Source organism: Lagopus muta, chromosome 3 (genome assembly GCF_023343835.1).
Source record: "Lagopus muta isolate bLagMut1 chromosome 3, bLagMut1 primary, whole genome shotgun sequence".
Classification (NCBI taxonomy): domain Eukaryota; kingdom Metazoa; phylum Chordata; class Aves; order Galliformes; family Phasianidae; genus Lagopus; species Lagopus muta.
The window spans coordinates 441,527-462,803 of record NC_064435.1 but is presented as its reverse complement, the minus strand read 5'-3'; the positions used below and the strand labels follow the sequence as shown (position 1 = coordinate 462,803).

The window sequence follows — 21,277 nt, the reverse complement described above, 5'->3', positions numbered from 1 at the left end:
TCAGATTGGAGCAGTGCAGGGTCAGATTGCAGCAATGCAGGGTCAGATTGCAGCCATGCAGGGTCAGATTGCAGCCATGCAGGGTCAGATTGCAGCAGTGCAGGGTCAGATTGCAGCCATGCAGGGTCAGATGGGAGCAGTGCAGGGTCAGATTGCAGCCATGCAGGGTCAGATTGCAGCAGTGCAGGGTCAGATTGCAGCCATGCAGGGTCAGATTGCAGCCATGCAGGGTCAGATTGCAGCCATGCAGGGTCAGATTGCAGCAGTGCAGGGTCAGATGGGAGCAGTGCAGGGTCAGATTGGAGCAGTGCAGGGTCAGATTGCAGCAGTGCAGGGTCAGATTGCAGCCATGCAGGGTCAGATTGCAGCAGTGCAGGGTCAGATTGCAGCAGTGCAGGGTCAGATTGCAGCAATGAAGGTCAGATTGCAGCAGTGCAGGGTCAGCTTGCAGCCATGCAGAGTCAGATTGCAGCCATGCAGGGTCAGATTGCAGCAGTGCAGGGTCAGATTGGAGCAGTGCAGGGTCAGATGGGAGCAGTTCAGGGTCAGATTGCAGCCATGCAGGGTCAGATTGCAGCAGTGCAGGGTCAGATGGGAGCAGTGCAGGGTCAGATTGCAGCCCTGCAGGGTCAGATTGCAGCCATGCAGGGTCAGATGGGAGCAGTGCAGGGTCAAATTGCAGCAGTGCAGGGTCAGTTTGCAGCAGTGCAGGGTCAGATTGCAGCAGTGCAGGGTCAGATTGCAGCCATGCAGGGTCAGATTGGAGCAGTGCAGGGTCAGATTGCAGCAGTGCAGGGTCAGATTGCAGCCATGCATGGTCAGATGGGAGCAGTGCAGGGTCAGATTGCAGCAGTGCACTGTCAGATTGCAGCCGTGCAGGATCAGATTGCAGCCATGCAGGGTCAGATTGCAGCAGTGCAGGGTCAGATTGCAGCCGTGCAGGGTCAGATTGCAGCAGTGCAGGGTCAGATTGCAGCAGTGCAGGGTCAGATTGCAGCAGTGCAGGGTCAGATGGGAGCAGTGCAGGGTCAGATGGGAGCAGTGCAGGGTCAGATTGCAGCCGTGCAGGGTCAGATTGCAGCAGTGCAGGGTCAGATGGGAGCAGTGCAGGGTCAGATTGCAGCTGTGCAGGGTCAGATTGCCGCAGTGCAGGGTCAGATGGGAGCAGTGCAGGGTCAGATTGCAGCAGTGCAGGGTCAGAATGCAGCAGTGCAGGGTCAGATTGCAGCCATGCAGGGTCAGATTGCAGCAGTGCAGGGTCAGATTGCAGCAGTGCAGGGTCAGATGGGAGCAGTGCAGGGTCAGATGGGAGCAGTGCAGGGTCAGATTGCAGCCGTGCAGGGTCAGATTGCAGCAGTGCAGGGTCAGATGGGAGCAGTGCAGGGTCAGATTGCAGCCGTGCAGGGTCAGATTGCAGCAGTGCAGGGTCAGATTGCAGCAGTGCAGGGTCAGATGGGAGCAGTGCAGGGTCAGATTGCAGCCGTGCAGGGTCAGATTGCAGCAGTGCAGGGTCAGATTGCAGCAGTGCAGGGTCAGATTGCAGCTGTGCAGGGTCAGATTGCCGCAGTGCAGGGTCAGATGGGAGCAGTGCAGGGTCAGATTGCAGCAGTGCAGGGTCAGAATGCAGCAGTGCAGGGTCAGATTGCAGCCATGCAGGGTCAGATTGCAGCAGTGCAGGGTCAGAATGCAGCAGTGCAGGATCAGATTGCAGCCATGCAGGGTCAGATTGCAGCCATGCAGGGTCAGATTGCAGCCATGCAGGGTCAGATTGGAGCAGTGCAGGCTCAGATTGCAGCCATGCAGGGTCAGATTGGAGCAGTGCAGGGTCAGATGGCAGCAGTGCAGGGTCAGATTGCAGCAGTGCAGGGTCAGATTGCAGCAGTGCAGGGTCAGATTGCAGCCATGCAGGGTCAGATTGCAGCCATGCAGGGTCAGATGGTAGCAGTGCAGGGTCAGATTGCAGCAGTGCAGGGTCAGATTGCAGCAGTGCAGGGTCAGATTGCAGCAGTGCAGGATCAGAATGCAGCAGTGCAGGGTCAGATTGCAGCAGTGCCGGGTCAGATTGCAGCAGTGCAGGGTCAGATTGCAGCCATGCAGGGTCAGATGGGAGCAGTGCAGGGTCAGATTGCAGCCGTGCAGGGTCAGATTGCAGCAGTGCAGGGTCAGATTGCAGCAGTGCAGGATCAGATTGCAGCAGTGCAGGGTCAGATTGCAGCAGTGCAGGGTCAGATGGGAGCAGTGCAGGGTCAGATTGCAGCCATGCAGGGTCAGATTGCAGCCGTGCAGGGTCAGATGGCAGCAGTGCAGGGTCAGATTGCAGCCATGCAGGGTCAGATTGCAGCAGTGCAGGGTCAGATTGCAGCAGTGCAGGGTCAGATTGCAGCAGTGCAGGGTCAGATTGGAGCAGTGCAGGATCAGATTGCAGCAGTGCAGGGTCAGATTGGAGCAGTGCAGGGTCAGATGGGAGCAGTGCAGGGTCAGATTGCAGCAGTGCAGGGTCAGATGGGAGCAGTGCAGGGTCAGATTGCAGCAGTGCAGGCTCAGATTGGAGCAGTGCAGGCTCAGATTGCAGCAGTGCAGGGTCAGATTGGAGCAGTGCAGGGTCAGATTGCAGCAATGCAGGGTCAGATTGCAGCCATGCAGGGTCAGATTGCAGCCATGCAGGGTCAGATTGCAGCAGTGCAGGGTCAGATTGCAGCCATGCAGGGTCAGATTGCAGCCATGCAGGGTCAGATTGCAGCCATGCAGGATCAGATTGCAGCAGTGCAGGGTCAGATTGGAGCAGTGCAGGGTCAGATTGGAGCAGTGCAGGGTCAGATTGCAGCCATGCAGGGTCAGATGGCAGCAGTGCAGGGTCAGATTGCAGCAGTGCAGGGTCAGATGGGAGCAGTGCAGGGTCAGATTGCAGCCGTGCAGGATCAGATTGCAGCAGTGCAGGGTCAGATTGCAGCTGTGTGGGAGCAGATTGCAACAAAGCAGGGGCAGATTGCAGCCATGCAGGCGAGATTGCAGCAGTGCAGGGACAGGTTGCACCCATGCAGGGACAGTTTGCAGCTGTTCATTGTCAGATTGCAGCCATGCAGGGGCAGATGGGAGCAGTGCAGGGTCAGATTGCAGCAGTGCAGGATCAGATTGCAGCAGTGCAGGGTCAGATGGGAGCAGTGCAGGATCAGATTGCAGCCATGCAGGGTCAGATTGCAGCAGTGCAGGGTCAGATTGCAGCCATGCAGGGTCAGATTGCAGCAGTGCAGGGTCAGATTGCAGCAGTGCAGGGTCAGATTGCAGCAGTGCAGGGTCAGATTGCAGCAGTGCAGGGTCAGATTGCAGCAGTGCAGGGTCAGATTGCAGCAGTGCAGGGTCAGATTGCAGCAGTGCAGGGTCAGATTGCAGCCATGCAGGATCAGATGGGAGCAGTGCAGGGTCAGGTTGCTTTGCACACCCTGAACTCTTTCTGCGCCGTGCCCTGACGGCTCCGCTGCTCTCCCTGCAGATCCAGGACCTGCTGTCGTCGCAGGAGCAGCAGAAGCCTTCGGAGGCCGAGGCCGGCGCAGCAGACGCAGGTATGTGGCTGTGATCGGGGGGAGGCTTGGACACCTAACGGTGCACCCAGCATTGCAGCGACGGCCAGCCCTGCGCTATGGCCCTGCAGCACTGCTCCCACAGCCCCATGGCATCCACAGCCCCATAGCATCCACAGCCCCCCATGGCATCCACAGCCCCATAGCATCCACAGCCCCCCATGGCATCCACAGCCCCATAGCATCCACAGCCCCCATGGCATCCACAGCCCCCCATGGCATCCACAGCCCCCATAGCAACCACAGCCCCATGGCATCCACAGCCCCCATGGCATCCACAGCCCCATGGCGTCCTTACCCCCCCATAGCATCCACAGCCCCCCATGACATCCACAGCCCCATGGCATCCACAGCCCCCCATGGCATCCACAGCCCCCATGCCATCCTTACTCCCCCATGGCATCCTTACCCCCCCATGGCATCCTTACCCCCCATGGCATCCACATCCCCCATGGCATCCACAGCCCCCATGGCATCCACAGCCCCCCATGGCATCCACAGCCCCATAGCATCCACAGCCCCCCATGACATCCACAGCCCCATGGCATCCACAGCCCCCCATGGCATCCACAGCCCCCCATGGCATCCTTACCCCCCCATGGCATCCACAGCCCCCCATGACATCCACAGCCCCATGGCATCCTTACCCCCCCATGGCATCCACAGCCCCCATGCCATCCACAGCCCCCATAGCATCCACAGCCCCCCATGACATCCACAGCCCCATGGCATCCACAGCCCCCCATGGCATCCACAGCCCCCCATGGCATCCTTACCCCCCCATGGCATCCACAGCCCCCCATGACATCCACAGCCCCCCCATGGCATCCTTACCCCCCATGGCATCCACAGCCCCCCATGGCATCCACAGCCCCATGGCATCCACAGCCCCATAGCATCCACAGCCCCCCATGGCATCCTTACCCCCCCATGGCATCCACAGCCCCCGTGGCATCCACAGCCCCATGGCATCCACAGCCCCCATGGCATCCACAGCCCCCCATGGCATCCACAGCCCCCATGGCATCCACAGCCCCCATGGCATCCACAGCCCCATGGCATCCTTACCCCCCCATGGCATCCACAGCCCCATGGCATCCACACCCCCCATGGCATCCACAGCCCCCCATGTCATCCCCACCCCCCATTTCATCCCCAACCCCCTGGCATCCCCACCCCTCAAGCAATGCACAGCCCCCCATGTCATCCCCACCCCCCATTTCATCCCCACCCCCCCCATTTCATCCCCACCCCCCCCATGACATCCCCACCCCCCATAGCATCCCCAACCCCCATTTCATCCTCAACCCCTTGGAATCCCCACCCTCCATGGCATCCCCACCGACTATTTCATCCCCACCCCCCATTTCATCCCCACACTCCATGACATCCCCACCCCCCATGAAATCCCCACCCCCCCATGTCATCCCCACCCCCCATTTCATCCCCACCCCCCCCATTTCATCCCCAACCCCCATTACATCCTCAACCCCTTGGAATCCCCACCCCCCATGGCATCCCCACCCCCCAAAGCATCCCTACCAACCCATTTCATCCCCAACCCCTTGGAATCCCCACCCCCCATGGCATCCCCACCGCCTATTTCATCCCCACTCCCCCATTTCATTCCCACCCCCCATTTCATCCCCACCCTCCATGTTATCCTTACCCCCCCATGGCATCCCCAGCCCCCCAAGACATCCCCACCTCCCCACATCATCCCCACCTCCCCATCCCATTCATCCCCACCTCCCCACATCGTCCCTACGTCCCCATCCCATCTTCACTTCCTCATCCTATTAATCCCCACTTCCCCATATCATTCCCACCTCCCCATCCCATCCCTTCCCCACCTCCCCATCCTATCCTCACCTTCGTGTCCCATCCCCAGCTCCCATCCCATTCATCCCCACCTCCCGATCCCAAAATCATCCCCACCTCCCATCCCATCCCATCCCATCCCCACCCCCAATCCCCATCCCATCCCATTCATCCCCACCTCCCCATCCCAAAATCATCCCCACCTCTCCATCCCATTAATTCCCATCATCCCCACCTCCCCATCACATCCCACCCCACCCCACCCCATCCCATCCCATCCCATCCCATTCCATTCATCCCCACCTCCCATCCCATTCATCCCCACCTCCCATCCCATTCATCCCCACCTCCCATCCCATTCATCCCCACCCCCAAACCCCATCCCATCCCCACCTCCCCACATCTTCCCCACCTCCCATCCCATCCCATCCCATCCCTTCCCATCCCATCCCATCCCATCCCCACCTCCCATCCCATTCATCCCCACCTCCCATCCCATTCATCCCCACCCCCAACCCCCATCCCATCCCCACCTCCCATCCCATTCATCTCCATCTCCCCACATTGTGCCCCGCTCCCCATCCCATTCATCCTCACCTCCCATCCCATCCCACCCCACCCCATCCCATCCCATCCCATCCCATCCCATCCCATCCCATCCCATCCCATCCCATCCCATCCCCACCTCCCCATCCCCAAATCATCCCCACCTCTCCATCCCATTAATTCCCATCATCCCCACCTCTCCATCCCATCCCCACCTCCCCACATCATCCCCACCTCCCCATCCCGTCCCACCCCATCCCATCCCTTCCCAATCCCTTCCCAATCCCACCCCACCCCACCCCATCCCATCCCATCCCATCCCCACCTCCCCACATCATCCCCACCTCCCACCCCATCCCATCCCATCCCACCCCACCCCACGCCATCCCATCCCACCCCATCCCATCCCATCCCATCCCACCCCATCCCATCCCCATCCCATCCCATCCCATCCCACCCCATCCCATCCCCATCCCATCCCATCCCATCCCACCCCATCCCATCCATTTCATCCCATCCCACCCCATCCCATCCCATCCCATCCCATCCCCACCCCCAACCCCCATCCCATCCCCACCTCCCATCCCATTCATCCCCACCTCCCTTCCCATTCATCCCCACCCCCAACCCCCATCCCATCCCCTCCTCCCCATCCCAAAATCATCCCCCCCTCCCATCCCATTCATCCCCACCTCCCCCTCCCAAAACCATCCCCAACCCCCATCCCATCCCCACCTCCCATCCCATCCCATCCCATCCCATCCCATCCCATCCCATCCCACCCCATCCCATCCCATCCCATCCCATTCATCCCCACCCCATCCCATCCCATCCCACCCCATCCCATCCCATCCTATCCCATCCCATCCCCACCTCCCACCCCATTCATCCCCACCTCCCATCCCATCCCATCCCCACCTCCCACCCCATTCATCCCCACCTCCCATCCCATTCATCCCCACCTCCCATCCCATTCATCCCCACCTCCCATCCCATCCCATCCCATCCCATCCCACCCCATCCCATCCCATCACACCCATTCATCCCCACCTCCCATCCCATCCCATCCCATCCCATCCCATCCCATCCCATCCCATCCCATCCCATCACACCCATTCATCCCCACCTCCCATCCCATCCCATCCCATCCCATCCCATCCCATCCCATCCCATCCCATCCCATCCCATTCATCCCCACCTCCCATCCCATCCCATCCCTTCCCATCCCATCCCATTCATCCCCACCTCCCCACATCATCCCCACCTCCCATCCCATCCCATCCCCACCCCCAACCCCCATCCCATCCGCAGCTCCCATCCCATTCATCCCCACCTGCCATCCCAACCCACCCCACCCCATCCCATCCCATCCCATCCCATCCCATCCCACCCCATCCCATCCCATCCCACCCATTCATCCCCATCCCATCCCATCCCACCCCATCCCATCCCATCCCATCCCATCCCATCCCATCCCATCCCATCCCATTCATCCCCACCTCCCATCCCATCCCATCCCATCCCATCCCATCCCATCCCATCCCATCCCATCCCATCCCATCCCCACCTCCCATCCCATTCATCCCCACCTCCCATCCCATCCCATCCCATCCCATCCCATCCCATCCCATCCCATCCCATCCCATCCCATCCCATCCCATCCCACCCCATTCATCCTCACCTCCCACCCCATTCATCCCCACCTCCCATCCCTTTCATCCTCTCCTCCCCATCCCAAAACCATCCCCAACCCCCATCCCATCCCCACCTCCCACCCCATTCATCCCCACCTCCCATCCCACCGCATTCATCCCCACCTCCCATCCCATTCATCCCCACCCCATCCCATCCCATCCCATCCCATCCCATCCCATCCCATCCCATCCCATCCCATTCATCCCCACCTCCCACCCCATCCCATCCCATCCCATCCCATCCCATTCATCCCCTCCTCCCCATCCCAAAATCACCCCCCCCCGTCCCATTCATCGCCCCCATCCCCGGTCCCACATCCCGCTGCCTTGCAGGGAAGCAGCTGGTTCACTACACGGCGCAGCCCCTCTTCCTGGTGGACTCGAGCGCGGTGGACGTTGGCGGCGGCGACCTGCCCATCTTCTTTGAGTTGGGAGAAGGCTCCTATTTCACCGACGGGGACGAATACGGCGAGGACCCAACCATCTCCCTCCTGGCCGGGACAGAGCAGCCCAAACCCAAGGACCCCGCCGTGTCCTAAGGCCGAGGGCGGAAGAGAAGAGGAGGAGGAGGAGGAAGAGGAAGGATGCGCCCCCCCAAAGGGACCTCGGCTCCCCCGCTTTGCGCAGACATTGGCGGCTCCTCGGCACCCCCTGCCTCACGTCCGCTTTCCCCCGGCCGCCGGGATCTCATTAGCGTGTGCGCTTAACGAGCCGTCGCCAAATCCGCCTTAGATTCCATCCGGCGCCCCATCGGGGGGGGGGGGGGCTGTGAGGTGCAGGAAGAACCCAATCCCCCCCCTCCAACCCCCTCCAACCCCCCAAAAACCCGGCGGAGCGCAGAGCGGGCAGAGGGGCAGCGGAGCCCTGCCTGCAGCCACGGACCGGCGTCGTCTGTCTGTCTGTCGGTCTGTCCGTCGGTGGGGCGGGCGCTGATGGACTGCGTTGATGGACATTGGGGAGCAATGGGCCGGGCGGAGGAGGAGGGGGCAGCAGTGGATGGCGGGGGTCTGTGGGCTGGCACTGGGGAGCTGGGAATCGATGGGCTGAATGTTGATGGACTGGGAATGGATGGGCTGAATGTTGATGGACTGGGAAGAGCTGGGATGAGCTGCAATGGACTGGGAAGCACTGGGTGAGCAGCGATGGAGTGGGCATCAATGGAGGGGTGTCTGGGCTGGCACTGCTGAACTGGGAATAGATGGGGTGGAAACTGGTGAACTGGGAATCAATGGATGGGGTGGGCATGGATGGGCTGGCACTGATGAACTGGGCATCAATTGGTTGGGAACTGATGGACTGGGAAGCACTGGTTGAGCATCGATGCAGTGGGCATGGATGGATGGGGTGTCTGTGGGCTGGCACTGCTGAACTGGGAATCGATGGGGTGGAAACTGGTGAACTGGGAATCAATGGATGGAGTGGGCATGGATGGGCTGGCACTGATGAACTGGGCATCAATTGACTGGGAACTGATGGACTGGGAAGAACTGGGCTGAGCATCGATGGAGTGGGCATCAGTGGAGGGGTGTCTGGGCTGGCACTGCTGAACTGGGAATGGATGGGGTGGAAACTGGTGAACTGGGAATCAATGGATGGGGTGGGCATGGATGGGCTGGCACTGATGAACTGGGCGTCAATTGGTTGGGAACTGATGGACTGGGAAGAGCTGGGCTGGGTAGCGATGGAGTGGGCATCAATGGAGGGCTGTCTGGGCTGGCACTGCTGAACTGGGAATGGATGGGGTGGAAACTGGTGAACTGGGAATCAATGGATGGGGTGGGCATGGATGGGCTGGCACTGATGAACTGGGCATCAATTGGTTGGGAACTGATGGACTGGGAAGAGCTGGGCTGGGTAGCGATGGAGTGGGCATCAATGGAGGGCTGTCTGGGCTGGCACTGCTGAACTGGGAATCAGTGGGCTGGAAACTGGTGAACTGGGAATCAATGGATGGGGTGGGCATGGATGGGCTGGCACTGATGAACTGGGCATCAATTGGTTGGGAACTGATGGACTGGGAAGAGCTGGGCTGAGCAGTGATGGAGTGGGCATCAATGGAGGGGTGTCTGGGCTGGCACTGCTGAACTGGGAATCAGTGGGCTGGAAACTGGTGAACTGGGAATCAATGGATGGGGTGGGCATGGATGGGCTGGCACTGATGAACTGGGAATGGATGGGCTGAATGCTGATGGACTGGGAAGAGCTGGGCTGAGCAGTGATGGAGTGGGCATCAATGGAGGGGTGTCTGGGCTGGCACTGCTGAACTGGGAATCAGTGGGCTGGAAACTGGTGAACTGGGAATCAATGGATGGGGTGGGCATGGATGGGCTGGCACTGATGAACTGGGAATGGATGGGCTGAATGCTGATGGACTGGGAAGAGCTGGGCTGGGTAGCGATGGAGTGGGCATCAATGGAGGGCTGTCTGGGCTGGCACTGCTGAACTGGGCATGGATGGATTGGAAACTGGTGAACTGGGAATCAATGGATGGGGTGGGCATGGATGGGCTGGCACTGATGAACTGGGCATCAATTGACTGGGAACTGATGGAGTGGGAACAACTGGGCTGAGCAGTGATGGAGTGGGCATCAATGGAGGGGTGTCTGTGGGCTGGCACTGGTGAACTGGGAATGGATGGGCTGGAAACTGGTGAAATGGGAATCAATGGATGGGGTGGGCATGGATGGGCTGGCACTGATGAACTGGGAATGGATGGGGTGGAAACTGGTGAACTGGGCATCACTGGATGGGGTGGGCATCAGTGAGCTGGCACTGATGAACTGGGCATCAATAGACTGGGAACTGATGGACTGGGAAGCACTGGGCTGGGTAGTGAAGGAGTGGGCATCAATGGAGGGCTGTCTGGGCTGGCACTGGGGAACTGGGAATCGATGGGGTGGAAACTGGTGAACTGGGAATCAATGGATGGGGTGGGCATGGATGGGCTGGCACTGATGAACTGGGCATCAATTGACTGGGAACTGATGGACTGGGAAGAGCTGGGATGAGCTGTGATGGAATGGGAAGCACTGGGTGAACATCAATGGAGTGGGCATCAATGGAGGGGTGTCTGGGCTGGCACTGGGGAACTGGGAATGGATGGGGTGGAAACTGGTGAACTGGGAATCAATGGATGGGGTGGGCATCAGTGGGCTGGCACTGATGAACTGGGCATCAATTGGTTGGGAACTGATGGAGTCGGAAGCACTGGGATGAGCAGTGATGGAGTGGGCATCAGTGGAGGGGTGTCTGTGGGCTGGCACTGCTGAACTGGGAATGGATGGGCTGGAAACTGGTGAACTGGACGTCAGTGGGGCAGGCTTCACTGGGATGGGCAATGAGTGGGCATGGATGGGGCATCAGTGGATGGGGAACTGGGGAGAAACAGGCCGGGTTCTGGTGGAGACTGGTGTCAGCAGGCCGGGCATCTGTGGGGTGGGCATCAGTGGGGTGGGCATCTGTGGGGTGGGCATCATGAGATGGGCATCTGTGGGGTAGGCATCAGTGGGGTGGGCATATGTGGGGTGGGCATCTATGGCGTGGACATCATGGGATGGGCATCTATGGGACGGGCATCCATGGGATGGGCATCATGGGGTGGGCATCTATGGGGTGGGCATCTATGGGGTAGGCATCAGTGGGATGGGCATCTGTGGGGTGAGCATCTGTAGGGTGGGCATCAGTGGGATGGGCATCTATGGGGTTGGCATCTGTGGGATGGGCATCTATAGGGTGGGCATCATGAGATGGGCATCAGTGGGGTGGGCATCAGTGGGATGGGCATCATGGGATGGGCATCTATGGGGTGGGCATCTGTGGGATGGTCATCATGGGACGGGCATCTGTGGGATGAGCATCTATAGGGTGGGCATCATGGGATGGGCATCTATGGGGTGGGCATCTATGGGGTAGGCATCAGTGGGATGGGCATCTATGGGGTGGGCATCTGTAGGGTGGGCATCTATAGGGTGGGCATCAGTGGGGTGGGCATCATGGGATGGGCCCCTATAGGAAAGGCATCAGTAGGATGGGCATCTATGGGGTGGGCATCTGTGGGGTGGGCATCTGTGGGATGGGCATCATGGGATGGGCATCTATGGGGTGGGCATCATGAGATGGGCATCAGTGGGGTGGGCATCATGGGATGGGAATCTATGGGGTGGGCATCTATAGGGTGGGCATCAGTGGGATGGGCATCTATAGGGTGGGCATCTATGCGGTGGGCATCTATGGGGTGGGTATCTATGGGGTGGGCATCATGGGATGGGCCCCTATAGGAAAGGCATCAGTAGGATGGGCATCTGTGGGGTGGGCATCTGTGGGGTGGGCATCATGGGATGGGCATCTATAGGGTGGGCATCATGGGATGGGCATCAGTAGGATGGGCATCTGTGGGGTGGGCATCTATGGGGTGGGCATCATGGGATGGGCCCCTATAGGAAAGGCATCAGTAGGATGGGCATCTATGGGATGGGCATCTATAGGGTGGGCATCTATGGGGTGAGCATCATGAGATGGGCATCAGTGGGGTGGGCATCTATGGGGTGGGCATCTGTGGGGTGGGCATCAGTGGGGTGGGCATCTGTAGGGTGGGCATCTATGGGGTGGGCATCTGTGGGGTGGGCATCATGAGATGGGCATCTGTGGGGTGGGCATCTGTGGGACGGACATCAGTGGGGCAGCCAGGTCCTGTCAGCGCTACACCAGCACCAGCAGCCCCACAGCGCAGCGCTCACAGAGCCTCTGGCTGTTGTCTGGTCAGTGCTGGGGGATCGGGTCCTGATTGGTCGGTGCTGGTGGGCTGGGTCCTGGTTGGTCAGTGCTGGTGGGTCAGGTCCTGATTGGTCGGTGCTGGTGTGTTGGGTCCTGGTTGGTCAGTGCTGGTGTGTTGGGTCCTGGTTGGTCAGTGCTGGTGTGTCGGGTCCTGGTTGGTCAGTTCTGGTGTGTTGGGTCCTGGTTGGTCAGTGCTGGTGTGTTGGGTCCTGGTTGGTCAGTTCTGGTGGGTCGGGTCCTGGTTGGTCAGTGCTGGTGGGTCAGATCCTGGTTGGTCAGTTCTGGTGGGCTGGGTCCTGGTTGGTCAGTGCTGGTGTGTTGGGTCCTGGTTGGTCAGTTCTGGTGGGTCGGGTCCTGGTTGGTCAGTGCTGGTGGGCCGGGTCCTGGTCGGTCAGTGCTGGTAGATCAGGTCCTGGTTGGTCAGTTCTGGTGGGTCGGGTCCTGATTGGTCAGTTCTGGTGTGTTGGGTCCTGGTTGGTCAGTGCTGGTAGATCAGGTCCTAGTTGGTCAGTGCTGTTGGGCTGGGTCCTGATTGGTCGGTGCTGGTGTGTTGGGTCCTGGTTGGTCAGTTCGGGTGGGTTGGGTCCTGATTGGTCAGTTCTGGGTTCTGGTGTGTTGAGTCCTGGTTGGTTGGTGCTGTTGTGTTGGGTCCTGATTGGTCAGTTCTGGTGGGTCGGGTCCTGATTGGTCAGTACTGGTTGGCCGGGTCTTGGTTGGTCAGTGCTGGTGGGCTGGGTCCTGATTGGTCAGTTCTGGTGTGTTGGGTCCTGATTGGTCAGTGCTGGGCGGTTGGGTCCTGGTTGGTCAGTGCTGGGGGTCGGGTCCTGGTTGGTCAGTTCTGGTGTGTTGGGTCCTGGTTGGTCAGTGCTGGTGTGTTGGGTCCTGGTTGGTCGGTGCTGGTGTGTTGGGTCCTGGTTGGTCAGTGCTGGTGGGCTGGGTCCTGATTGGTCAGTTCTGGTGTGTTGGGTCCTGGTTGGTCAGTTCTGGTGTGTTGGGTCCTGATTGGTCAGTGCTGGGGGTCGGGTCCTGGTTGGTCAGTTCTGGTGTGTTGGGTCCTGATTGGTCAGTTCTGCTGTGTTGGGTCCTGGTTGGTTGGTGCTGGTGGGTCAGGTCCTGGTTGGTCAGTGCTGGTATATCAGGTCCTGGTTGGTCAGTGCTGGTGGATCGGGTCCTGGTTGGTCAGTGCTGGTGTGTCGGGTCCTGATTGGTCAGTGCTGGGGGAGCGGGTCCTGGTTGGTTGGTGCTGGTAGATCAGGTCCTGGTTGTTCCATGCTGGTAGATCAGGTCCTGGTTGGTCAGTGCTGGGGGATTGGGTCCTGGTTGGTCGGTGCTGGTGGGCTGGGTCCTGATTGGTCAGTGCTGGTATATCAGGTCCTGGTTGGTCAGTGCTGGTGTGTTGGGTCCTGGTTGGTCAGTGCTGGTGGGCTGGGTCCTGGTTGGTCAGTTCTGGTGTGTTGGGTCCTGGTTGGTCAGTTCTGGGTTCTGGTGGGTCGGGTCCTGGTTGGTCAGTTCTGGTGGGTCGGGTCCTGATTGGTCAGTTCTGCTGTGTTGGGTCCTGGTTGGTCGGTGCCACGCGACGATCCCGGAGCCGTTCCCGTTTTCTTTCCCTCTGGGCTCTGCGTGTTCCCTTCGGTTCCTTCGGTTCCGTTCCCCTTTGGCTTCGCAGTCAAACTTTGTACATTGACACTTCTGATTGTTAATAGTAAAAACTGTATTTTGGATTTTTACATGAGAGGAGAACCCACTTCTATCGATATAAATATATATAAATATCTCTCTATATGCAAATATATATAAAACGAACGCACTGAAATCGCCTGGCCTTTGTGTGCGGGAGGCTCTGAGACGGAACAGATCCCGGCCTGCAGCAGAACCCATCCCACAATGCAACGGAACCCATCCCACAATGCAATGGAACCAATCCCACAATGCAACGGAACCAATCCCACAATGCAATGGAAACGATCCCACAATGCAATGGAACCAGAATGGAACCGATCCCACAATGCAATGGAACCAAAATGGAATTGATCCCACAATGCAACGGAACCAATCCCACAGTGCAATGGAACCAATCCCACACTGCAATGGAACCCATCCCACAATGCAATGGAACCAATCCCACAGTGCAACGGAACCAATCCCACAATGCAACGGAAATGATCCCACAATGCAATGGAACCAAAATGGAACTGATCCAACACTGCAATGGAAAAAGAATGGAACCGATCCCACAATGCAATGGAACTGACCCCACACTGCAACAGAACCGATCCCACAATGCAATGGAACCAAAATGCAATTGATCCCACAATGCAACGGAACCAATCCCACAATGCAATGGAACCAGAATGGAACCGATCCTGCAGTGCAGTGGAACCAAAATGGAACCGATCCCACGATGCAATGGAACCGATCCTGCACTGCAGCAGAACCGATCCCACAATGCAATGGAACCAGAATGAAACTGATCTCACATTGCAATGGAACCAAAATGGAACTTATCCCACAATGCAACGGAACCAATCCCACAGTGCAATGGAACCAAAATGCAATTGATCCCACAATACAACGGAACCGATCCCACAGTGCAATGGAACCAGAATGGAACCGATCCTGCAGTGCAGTGGAACCAAAATGGAACCGATCCCACGATGCAATGGAACCGATCCCACAATGCAATGGAACCAGAATGGAACCAATCCCACAATGCAATGGAACCGATCCCACAATGCAATGGAACCAGAATGGAACCAATCTCACAATGCAATGGAACCAATCCCACAATGCAATGGAACCGATCCCACAATGCAATGGAACCAAAATGGAACTGATCCCACAATGCAATGGAACCAATCCCACAATGCAATGGAACCGATCCCACAATGCAATGGAACCAAAATGGAACTGATCCCACAATGCAATGGAACCAATCCCACAATGCAATGGAACCGATCCCACAATACAATGGAACCGAAATGGAACTGATCCCACAATGCAATGGAACCGAAATGGAACCGATCCTGCAGTGCAGTGGAACCAAAATGCAACTGATCCCACGATGCAATGGAACCGATCCCACACTGCAGCAGAACTGATCCCACAATGCAATGGAACCGGAATGGAACCGATCCCACAATGCAATGGAACCAGAATGGAACTGATCCCACAATGCAATGGAACAGATCCCACAATGCAATGGAACTGAAATGGAACCAATCCCACAATGCAATGGAACCGATCCCACAGTGCAATGGAACCGAACTGGAACCGATCCCACAATGCAATGGAACCAAAATGGAATTGATCCCACACTGCAATGGAACCAAAATGGAATTGATCCCACAATGCAATGGAACTGAAATGGAACCAATCCCACAATGCAATGGAATCGATCCCACAATGCAATGGAACTGAAATGGAACCCATCCTACAATGCAATGGAACCAATCCCACAATGCAATGGAACCAAAATGGAACCGATGCCATATTGCAATGGAACCGAAATGGAACTGATCCCACAATGCAATGGAACCGAAATGGAACCCATCCCACAATGCAGTGGAATCCATCCCACAGTGCAATGGAACCAAAATGGAACCGATCCCACAATGCAACAGAACCGATCCCACAATGCAATGGAAACAAAATGGAACCGATCCTGCAGTGCAGTGGAACCAAAATGCAACTGATCCCACGATGCAATGGAACCAGAATGGAACTGATCCCACAATGCAACGGAACGGATCCCACAATGCAATGGAACCAGAATGGAACTGATCCCACAATGCAACGGAACGGATCCCACAATGCAATGGAACCAGAATGGAACCGATCCCACAATGCAATGGAACCTATCCCACAGTGCAATGGAACCGAAATGGAACCTATCCCACAGTGCAATGGAACCAGAATGGAATTGATCCCACACTGCAATGGAACCAAAATGGAATTGATCCCACAATGCAATGGAACTGAAATGGAACCAATCCCACAATGCAATGGAATCGATCCCACAATGCAATGGAACTGAAATGGAACCCATCCTACAATGCAATGGAACCAATCCCACAATGCAATGGAACCAAAATGGAACCGATGCCATATTGCAATGGAACCGAAATGGAACCGATCCCACAATGCAATGGAACCAAAATGGAATTGATCCCACAATGCAATGGAACCAAAATGGAACCGATCCCACAATGCAATGGAACCAGAATGGAACCGATCCCACAATGCAATGGAACCAAAATGGAACCGATCCCACAATGCAATGGAACCAAAATGGAATTGATCCCACAATGCACTGGAACTGAAATGGAACCGATCCCACAATGCACTGGAACCGAAATGGAACCCATCCCACACTGCTCCCATGGTCCCCACATGGGGGGTTCCCATGCTGACCGCCATCCCTCCCGCCATGGGGTCCCATTTTTGGGTCCCATTTTTGGGTCCCACTTTTGGGTTCCACTCTTGGGTCCCACTTTTGGGTTCCCAATCTGGGGTCCCACTTTTGGGTCCCATTTTTGGGTCCCATTTTTGGGTCCCATTTTTGGGTCCCACTCTTGGGTCCCATTTTTGAGTCCCACTCTTGGGTTCCCTCTCTTGGGTCCCACTTTTGGGTCCCACTTTTGGGCCCCACTCTTGGGTTCCACTCTGGGGTCCCATTTTTGGGTCCCACTCTTGGGTTCCACCCTGGGGGTCCCATTTTTGGGTCCCACTCTTGGGTCCCACTTTTGAGTCCCACTTTTGGGTCCCACTTTGGGTCCCACTCTTGGGTCCCATTTTTGGGTCCCACTCTTGGGTTCCACTCTGGGGTCCCACTTTTGGGTTCCACTCTTGGGTCCCACTTTTGGATCCCATTTTTGGGTCCCACTCTTGGGTCCCACTGTGGGGGTCCCATTTTTGGGTCCCATTTTTGGGTCCCACTTTTGGGTCCCACTTTTGGGTCCCATTTTTGGGTCCCACTTTTGGGTTCCACTCTGGGGGTCCCACTTTTGGGTCCCACTTTTGGGTTCCACTTTTGGGTTCCCACACTGGGGGTCCCACTTTTGGGTTCCACTTTTGGGTCCCATTTTTGGGTCCCACTTTTGGGTTCCCACTCTGGGGTCCCATTTTTGGGTTCCACCCTGGGGTCCCATTTTTGGGTCCCACTTTTGGGTTCAGTGATGGGACACTCTTAGGGACAGTGGTGGTGACATCTGTGGGGATGGGGACGGTGATGGTGACACTGAGCAAGGAGTGGAGGTGAGGACCATGGAGGTGACATCACCTGGGGATGGGGACAGTGATGGTGACATCACCTGGGGTTGGGGACCACTGTGGTGACATCACCTGGGGATGGGGACAGTGATGGTGACATCACCTGGGGTTGGGGACCACTGTGGTGACATCACCTGGGATGGGGACAGTGATGGTGACATCTCACGGGGATGGGGACCATGGTGGTGACATCTCTGGGGGTGGGGACAATGGAGGTGACACTGCATGGGGATGGGGACAATGGTGATGCCATCAGCTGGGGGTGGGGACAATGGAGGTGACACTGATCAAGAGGTGGGGCTGGGGGACAACAGAGGTGACATCAGCTGGAGGTGGGGACAGTGGAGGTGACAGTGACCAAGAGCTGGGGATGGGGACAACGGAGGTGACACTGCATGGAATGGGGACCATGGTGACACCATCAGCTGGGGGTGGGGACAATGGAGGTGACACCAAGATCTGAGGATGGGGACAATGGAGGTGACAGTGACCAAGAGCTGGGGATGGGGACAACGGAGGTGACATCAGCTGGGGATGGGGACAACGGAGGTGAGAGTGACCAAGATCTGAGGATGGGGACAACGGAGGTGACATCAGCTGGGGATGGGGACAATGGAGGTGACACTGCATGGGGATGGGGACCATGGTGATGCCATCAGCTGGAGGTGGGGACAATGGAGGTGACATCAGCTGGGGGTGGGGACAATGCAGGTGACATCCCGGGGGATGGGGACAACGGAGGTGACACTGCATGGGAATGGGGACCATGGTGACGCCATCACCTGGATGTGGGGACAATGGAGGTGACATCAGCTGGGGGTGGGGACAACGGAGGTGACACCAAGATCTGAGGATGGGGACAATGAAGGTGATACTGATCAAGAGCTGGGGGTGGGGACAACGGAGGTGACATCAGCTGGGGATGGGGACAATGGAGGTGACACTGCATGGGGATGGGGACCACAGTGGTGACATTCACGGGAATGGGGACAATGGAGGTGACACCAAGAACTGGGGATGGGGACAACAGAGGTGACACTGCATGGGAATGGGGACCATGGTGACGCCATCAGCTGGATGTGGGGACAATGGAGGTGACATCAGCTGGGGATGGGGACAATGAAGGTGACATCACCTGGTTACAGGGACTGCGGTCACCATGGTGATGATGTTGGTCACCAACGGTGTCACCGTAGTGGTGACATTGAGCAAGGACTGGAGGTGAGGGCACAGAGGTGACATCAGCTGGGGACGGGGACAGCGATGGCATCGCATGGGGATTGGGGACCTTGGTGGGGACACCGCGTGGAGACGGGGATCAGAGAGGTGACGTCACCTGGGGACGGGGACCGTGGGGGGGACATCGTATGGGGATGGGGACAATGGAGGTGACAGTGACAGAGAGCTGGAGATGGGGGACAACGGAGGGTGACACCAAGAGCTGGGGATGGGGACAATGGAGGTGACATCAGCTGCGGCTGGGGACAATGGAGGTGACATCTGGGGATGGGGACAATGGAGGTGACACTGCATGGGGATGGGGACCATGGTGATGCCATCAGCTGGAGGTGGGGACAATGGAGGTGACACCAAGATCTGAGGATGAGGACAATGGAGGCCAAGAGCTGGGGATGGGGACAATGGAGGTGACATCAGCTGGAGGTGGGGACAACAGAGGTGACACCAAGATCTGAGGATGGGGACAACGGAGGTGACACTGACCAAGAGCTGGGGGTGGGGACAACAGAGGTGACACCAAGAGCTGGGGATGGGGACAATGGAGGTGACACTGCATGGGGATGGGGACCGGTGTGGGTGACATCAGCTGGAGGTGGGGACAATGGAGGTGACACCAAGATCTGGGGATGGGGACAATGGAGGTGACACTGCATGGGGATGGGGACCACGGTGACGCCATCAGCTGGGTTGGGGACAATGGAGGTGACACCAAGAGCTGGGGATGGAGACAATGGAGGTGACATCAGCTGGGGGTGGGGACAATGGAGGTGATACTGATCAAGAGCTGGGAATGGGGACAACAGAGGTGACATCAGCTGGGGATGGGGACAATGGAGATGACACCAAGAGCTGGGGATGGGGACAACAGAGGTGACACTGCATGGGGATGGGGACCATGGTGATGCCATCAGCTGGATGTGGGGACAATGGAGGGTGACATCAGCTGGGGGTGGGGACAACGGAGGTGACACCAAGATCTGAGGATGGGGACAACAGAAGTGACAGTGACCAAGAGCTGGGGATGGGGACAATGGAGGTGACATCAGCTGGGGGTGGGGACAGTATAGGTGACACTGCATGGGAATGGGGACCATGGTGATGCCATCAGCTGGAGTTGGGGACAATGGAGGTGACACTGACCAAGAGCTGGGGGTGGGGACAACGGAGGTGACACTGATGAAGAGCTGGGGGTGGGGACAACGGAGGTGACACTGATGAAGAGCTGGGCATGGGGACAATGGAGGTGACACCAAGATCTGGGGATGGGGACAATGGAGGTGACATCAGCTGGGGATGGGGGCAATGGAGGTGACACTGCATGGGAATGGGGACCATGGTGACGCCATCAGCTGTAGGTGGGGGACAACGGAGGTGACTCCAAGAGCTGGGGATGGGGACAATGCAGGTGACATCAGCCAGGGATGGGGGACAATGGAGGTGACACCAAGAGCTGGGGATGGGGACAATGGAGGTGACACTGCATGGGGATGGGGACCACAGTGGTGACATTCACGGGAATGGGGACAATGGAGGTGACATCAGCTGGGGGTGGGGACAATGGAGGTGACACCAAGATCTGAGGATGGGGACAATGGAGGGTGACAGTGACCAAGAGCTGGGGATGGGGACAACGGAGGTGACATCAGCTGGGGATGGGGACAATGGAGGTGACACTGCATGGGGATGGGGACCACTGTGTTGTGGTGACATGAACTGGGGATGGGGACAGTGATGGTGACATCACATGGGGATGGGGACCACTGTGGTGACATCTCTGGGGATGGGGACCATGGTGACACCATCAGCTGGGTGTGGGGACAATGGAGGTGACACCAAGATCTGAGGACGGGGACAACAGAGGTGACATCAGCTGGGGGTGGGGACAATGGAGGTGACACTAAGATTTTGGGATGGGGACAACGGAGGGTGACACTGCATGGGAATGGGGACAATGGTGATGCCATCAGCTGGAGGTGGGGACAACGGAGGTGACACCAAGAGCTGGGGATGGGGACAATGGAGGTGACATCAAGATCTGAGGATGGGGACAATGGAGGCCAAGAGCTGGGGATGGGGACAACGGAGGTGACATCAACCGGGGATGGGGACAGTGGAGGTGACACTGCATGGGGGTGGGGACCATGCTGACGCCATCAGCTGGGGGTGGGGACAATGGAGGTGACACCAAGATCTGAGGATGGGGACAATGGAGGGTGACATCAGCTGGGGGTGGGGACAGTATAGGTGACACTGCATGGGAATGGGGACCATGGTGACACCATCAGCTGGATGTGGGGACAATGGAGGTGACATCAGCTGGGGGTGGGGACAACGGAGGTGACATCAAATGGGGATGGG

At 57.7% G+C, this 21,277-nt stretch overlaps 3 protein-coding genes and 1 long non-coding RNA gene across 5 annotated transcripts in view; all 4 read left to right on the top strand.

The window, feature by feature from the left end:
- The window catches only part of LOC125690802 (heat shock factor protein 1-like), a 30,115-nt gene extending 21,937 nt beyond the window's left edge, over nt 1-8,178 (top strand). Inside the window, exons 7-8 of the mRNA XM_048939521.1 lie at nt 3,491-3,560; nt 7,973-8,178. Coding sequence (XP_048795478.1) covers nt 3,491-3,560; nt 7,973-8,178 — 276 coding nt within the window. The remainder of the gene's footprint in view (nt 1-3,490; nt 3,561-7,972) is intronic.
- Nucleotides 8,179-12,264: 4,086 nt separating this feature from the next.
- LOC125691169 (uncharacterized) lies at nt 12,265-14,219 on the top strand. Its single transcript, XM_048940194.1, has 5 exons — nt 12,265-12,407; nt 12,466-12,866; nt 13,222-13,407; nt 13,552-13,580; nt 13,784-14,219. Exons 1-5 carry the CDS (start codon nt 12,268-12,270, stop codon nt 13,940-13,942), a joined length of 915 nt encoding a protein of 304 aa, XP_048796151.1. The 5' UTR covers nt 12,265-12,267; the 3' UTR covers nt 13,943-14,219.
- A 3,892-nt stretch (nt 14,220-18,111) lies between these two features.
- On the top strand, nt 18,112-19,930 carry LOC125691192 (uncharacterized). 2 transcript variants are annotated; one of them, XR_007376036.1, is made up of 3 exons: nt 18,112-18,360; nt 19,430-19,463; nt 19,687-19,930. It is a non-coding gene; the product is annotated as an uncharacterized LOC125691192 (long non-coding RNA). The 2 variants fall into 2 exon arrangements; XR_007376035.1 differs by lacking the exon at nt 18,112-18,360 and adding an exon at nt 19,200-19,263.
- A 1,005-nt stretch (nt 19,931-20,935) lies between these two features.
- LOC125690800 (microtubule-actin cross-linking factor 1, isoforms 6/7-like) overlaps nt 20,936-21,277 on the top strand; it is a 63,214-nt gene continuing 62,872 nt past the window's right edge. Inside the window, exon 1 of the mRNA XM_048939520.1 lies at nt 20,936-21,035. Coding sequence (XP_048795477.1) covers nt 20,936-21,035 — 100 coding nt within the window. The remainder of the gene's footprint in view (nt 21,036-21,277) is intronic.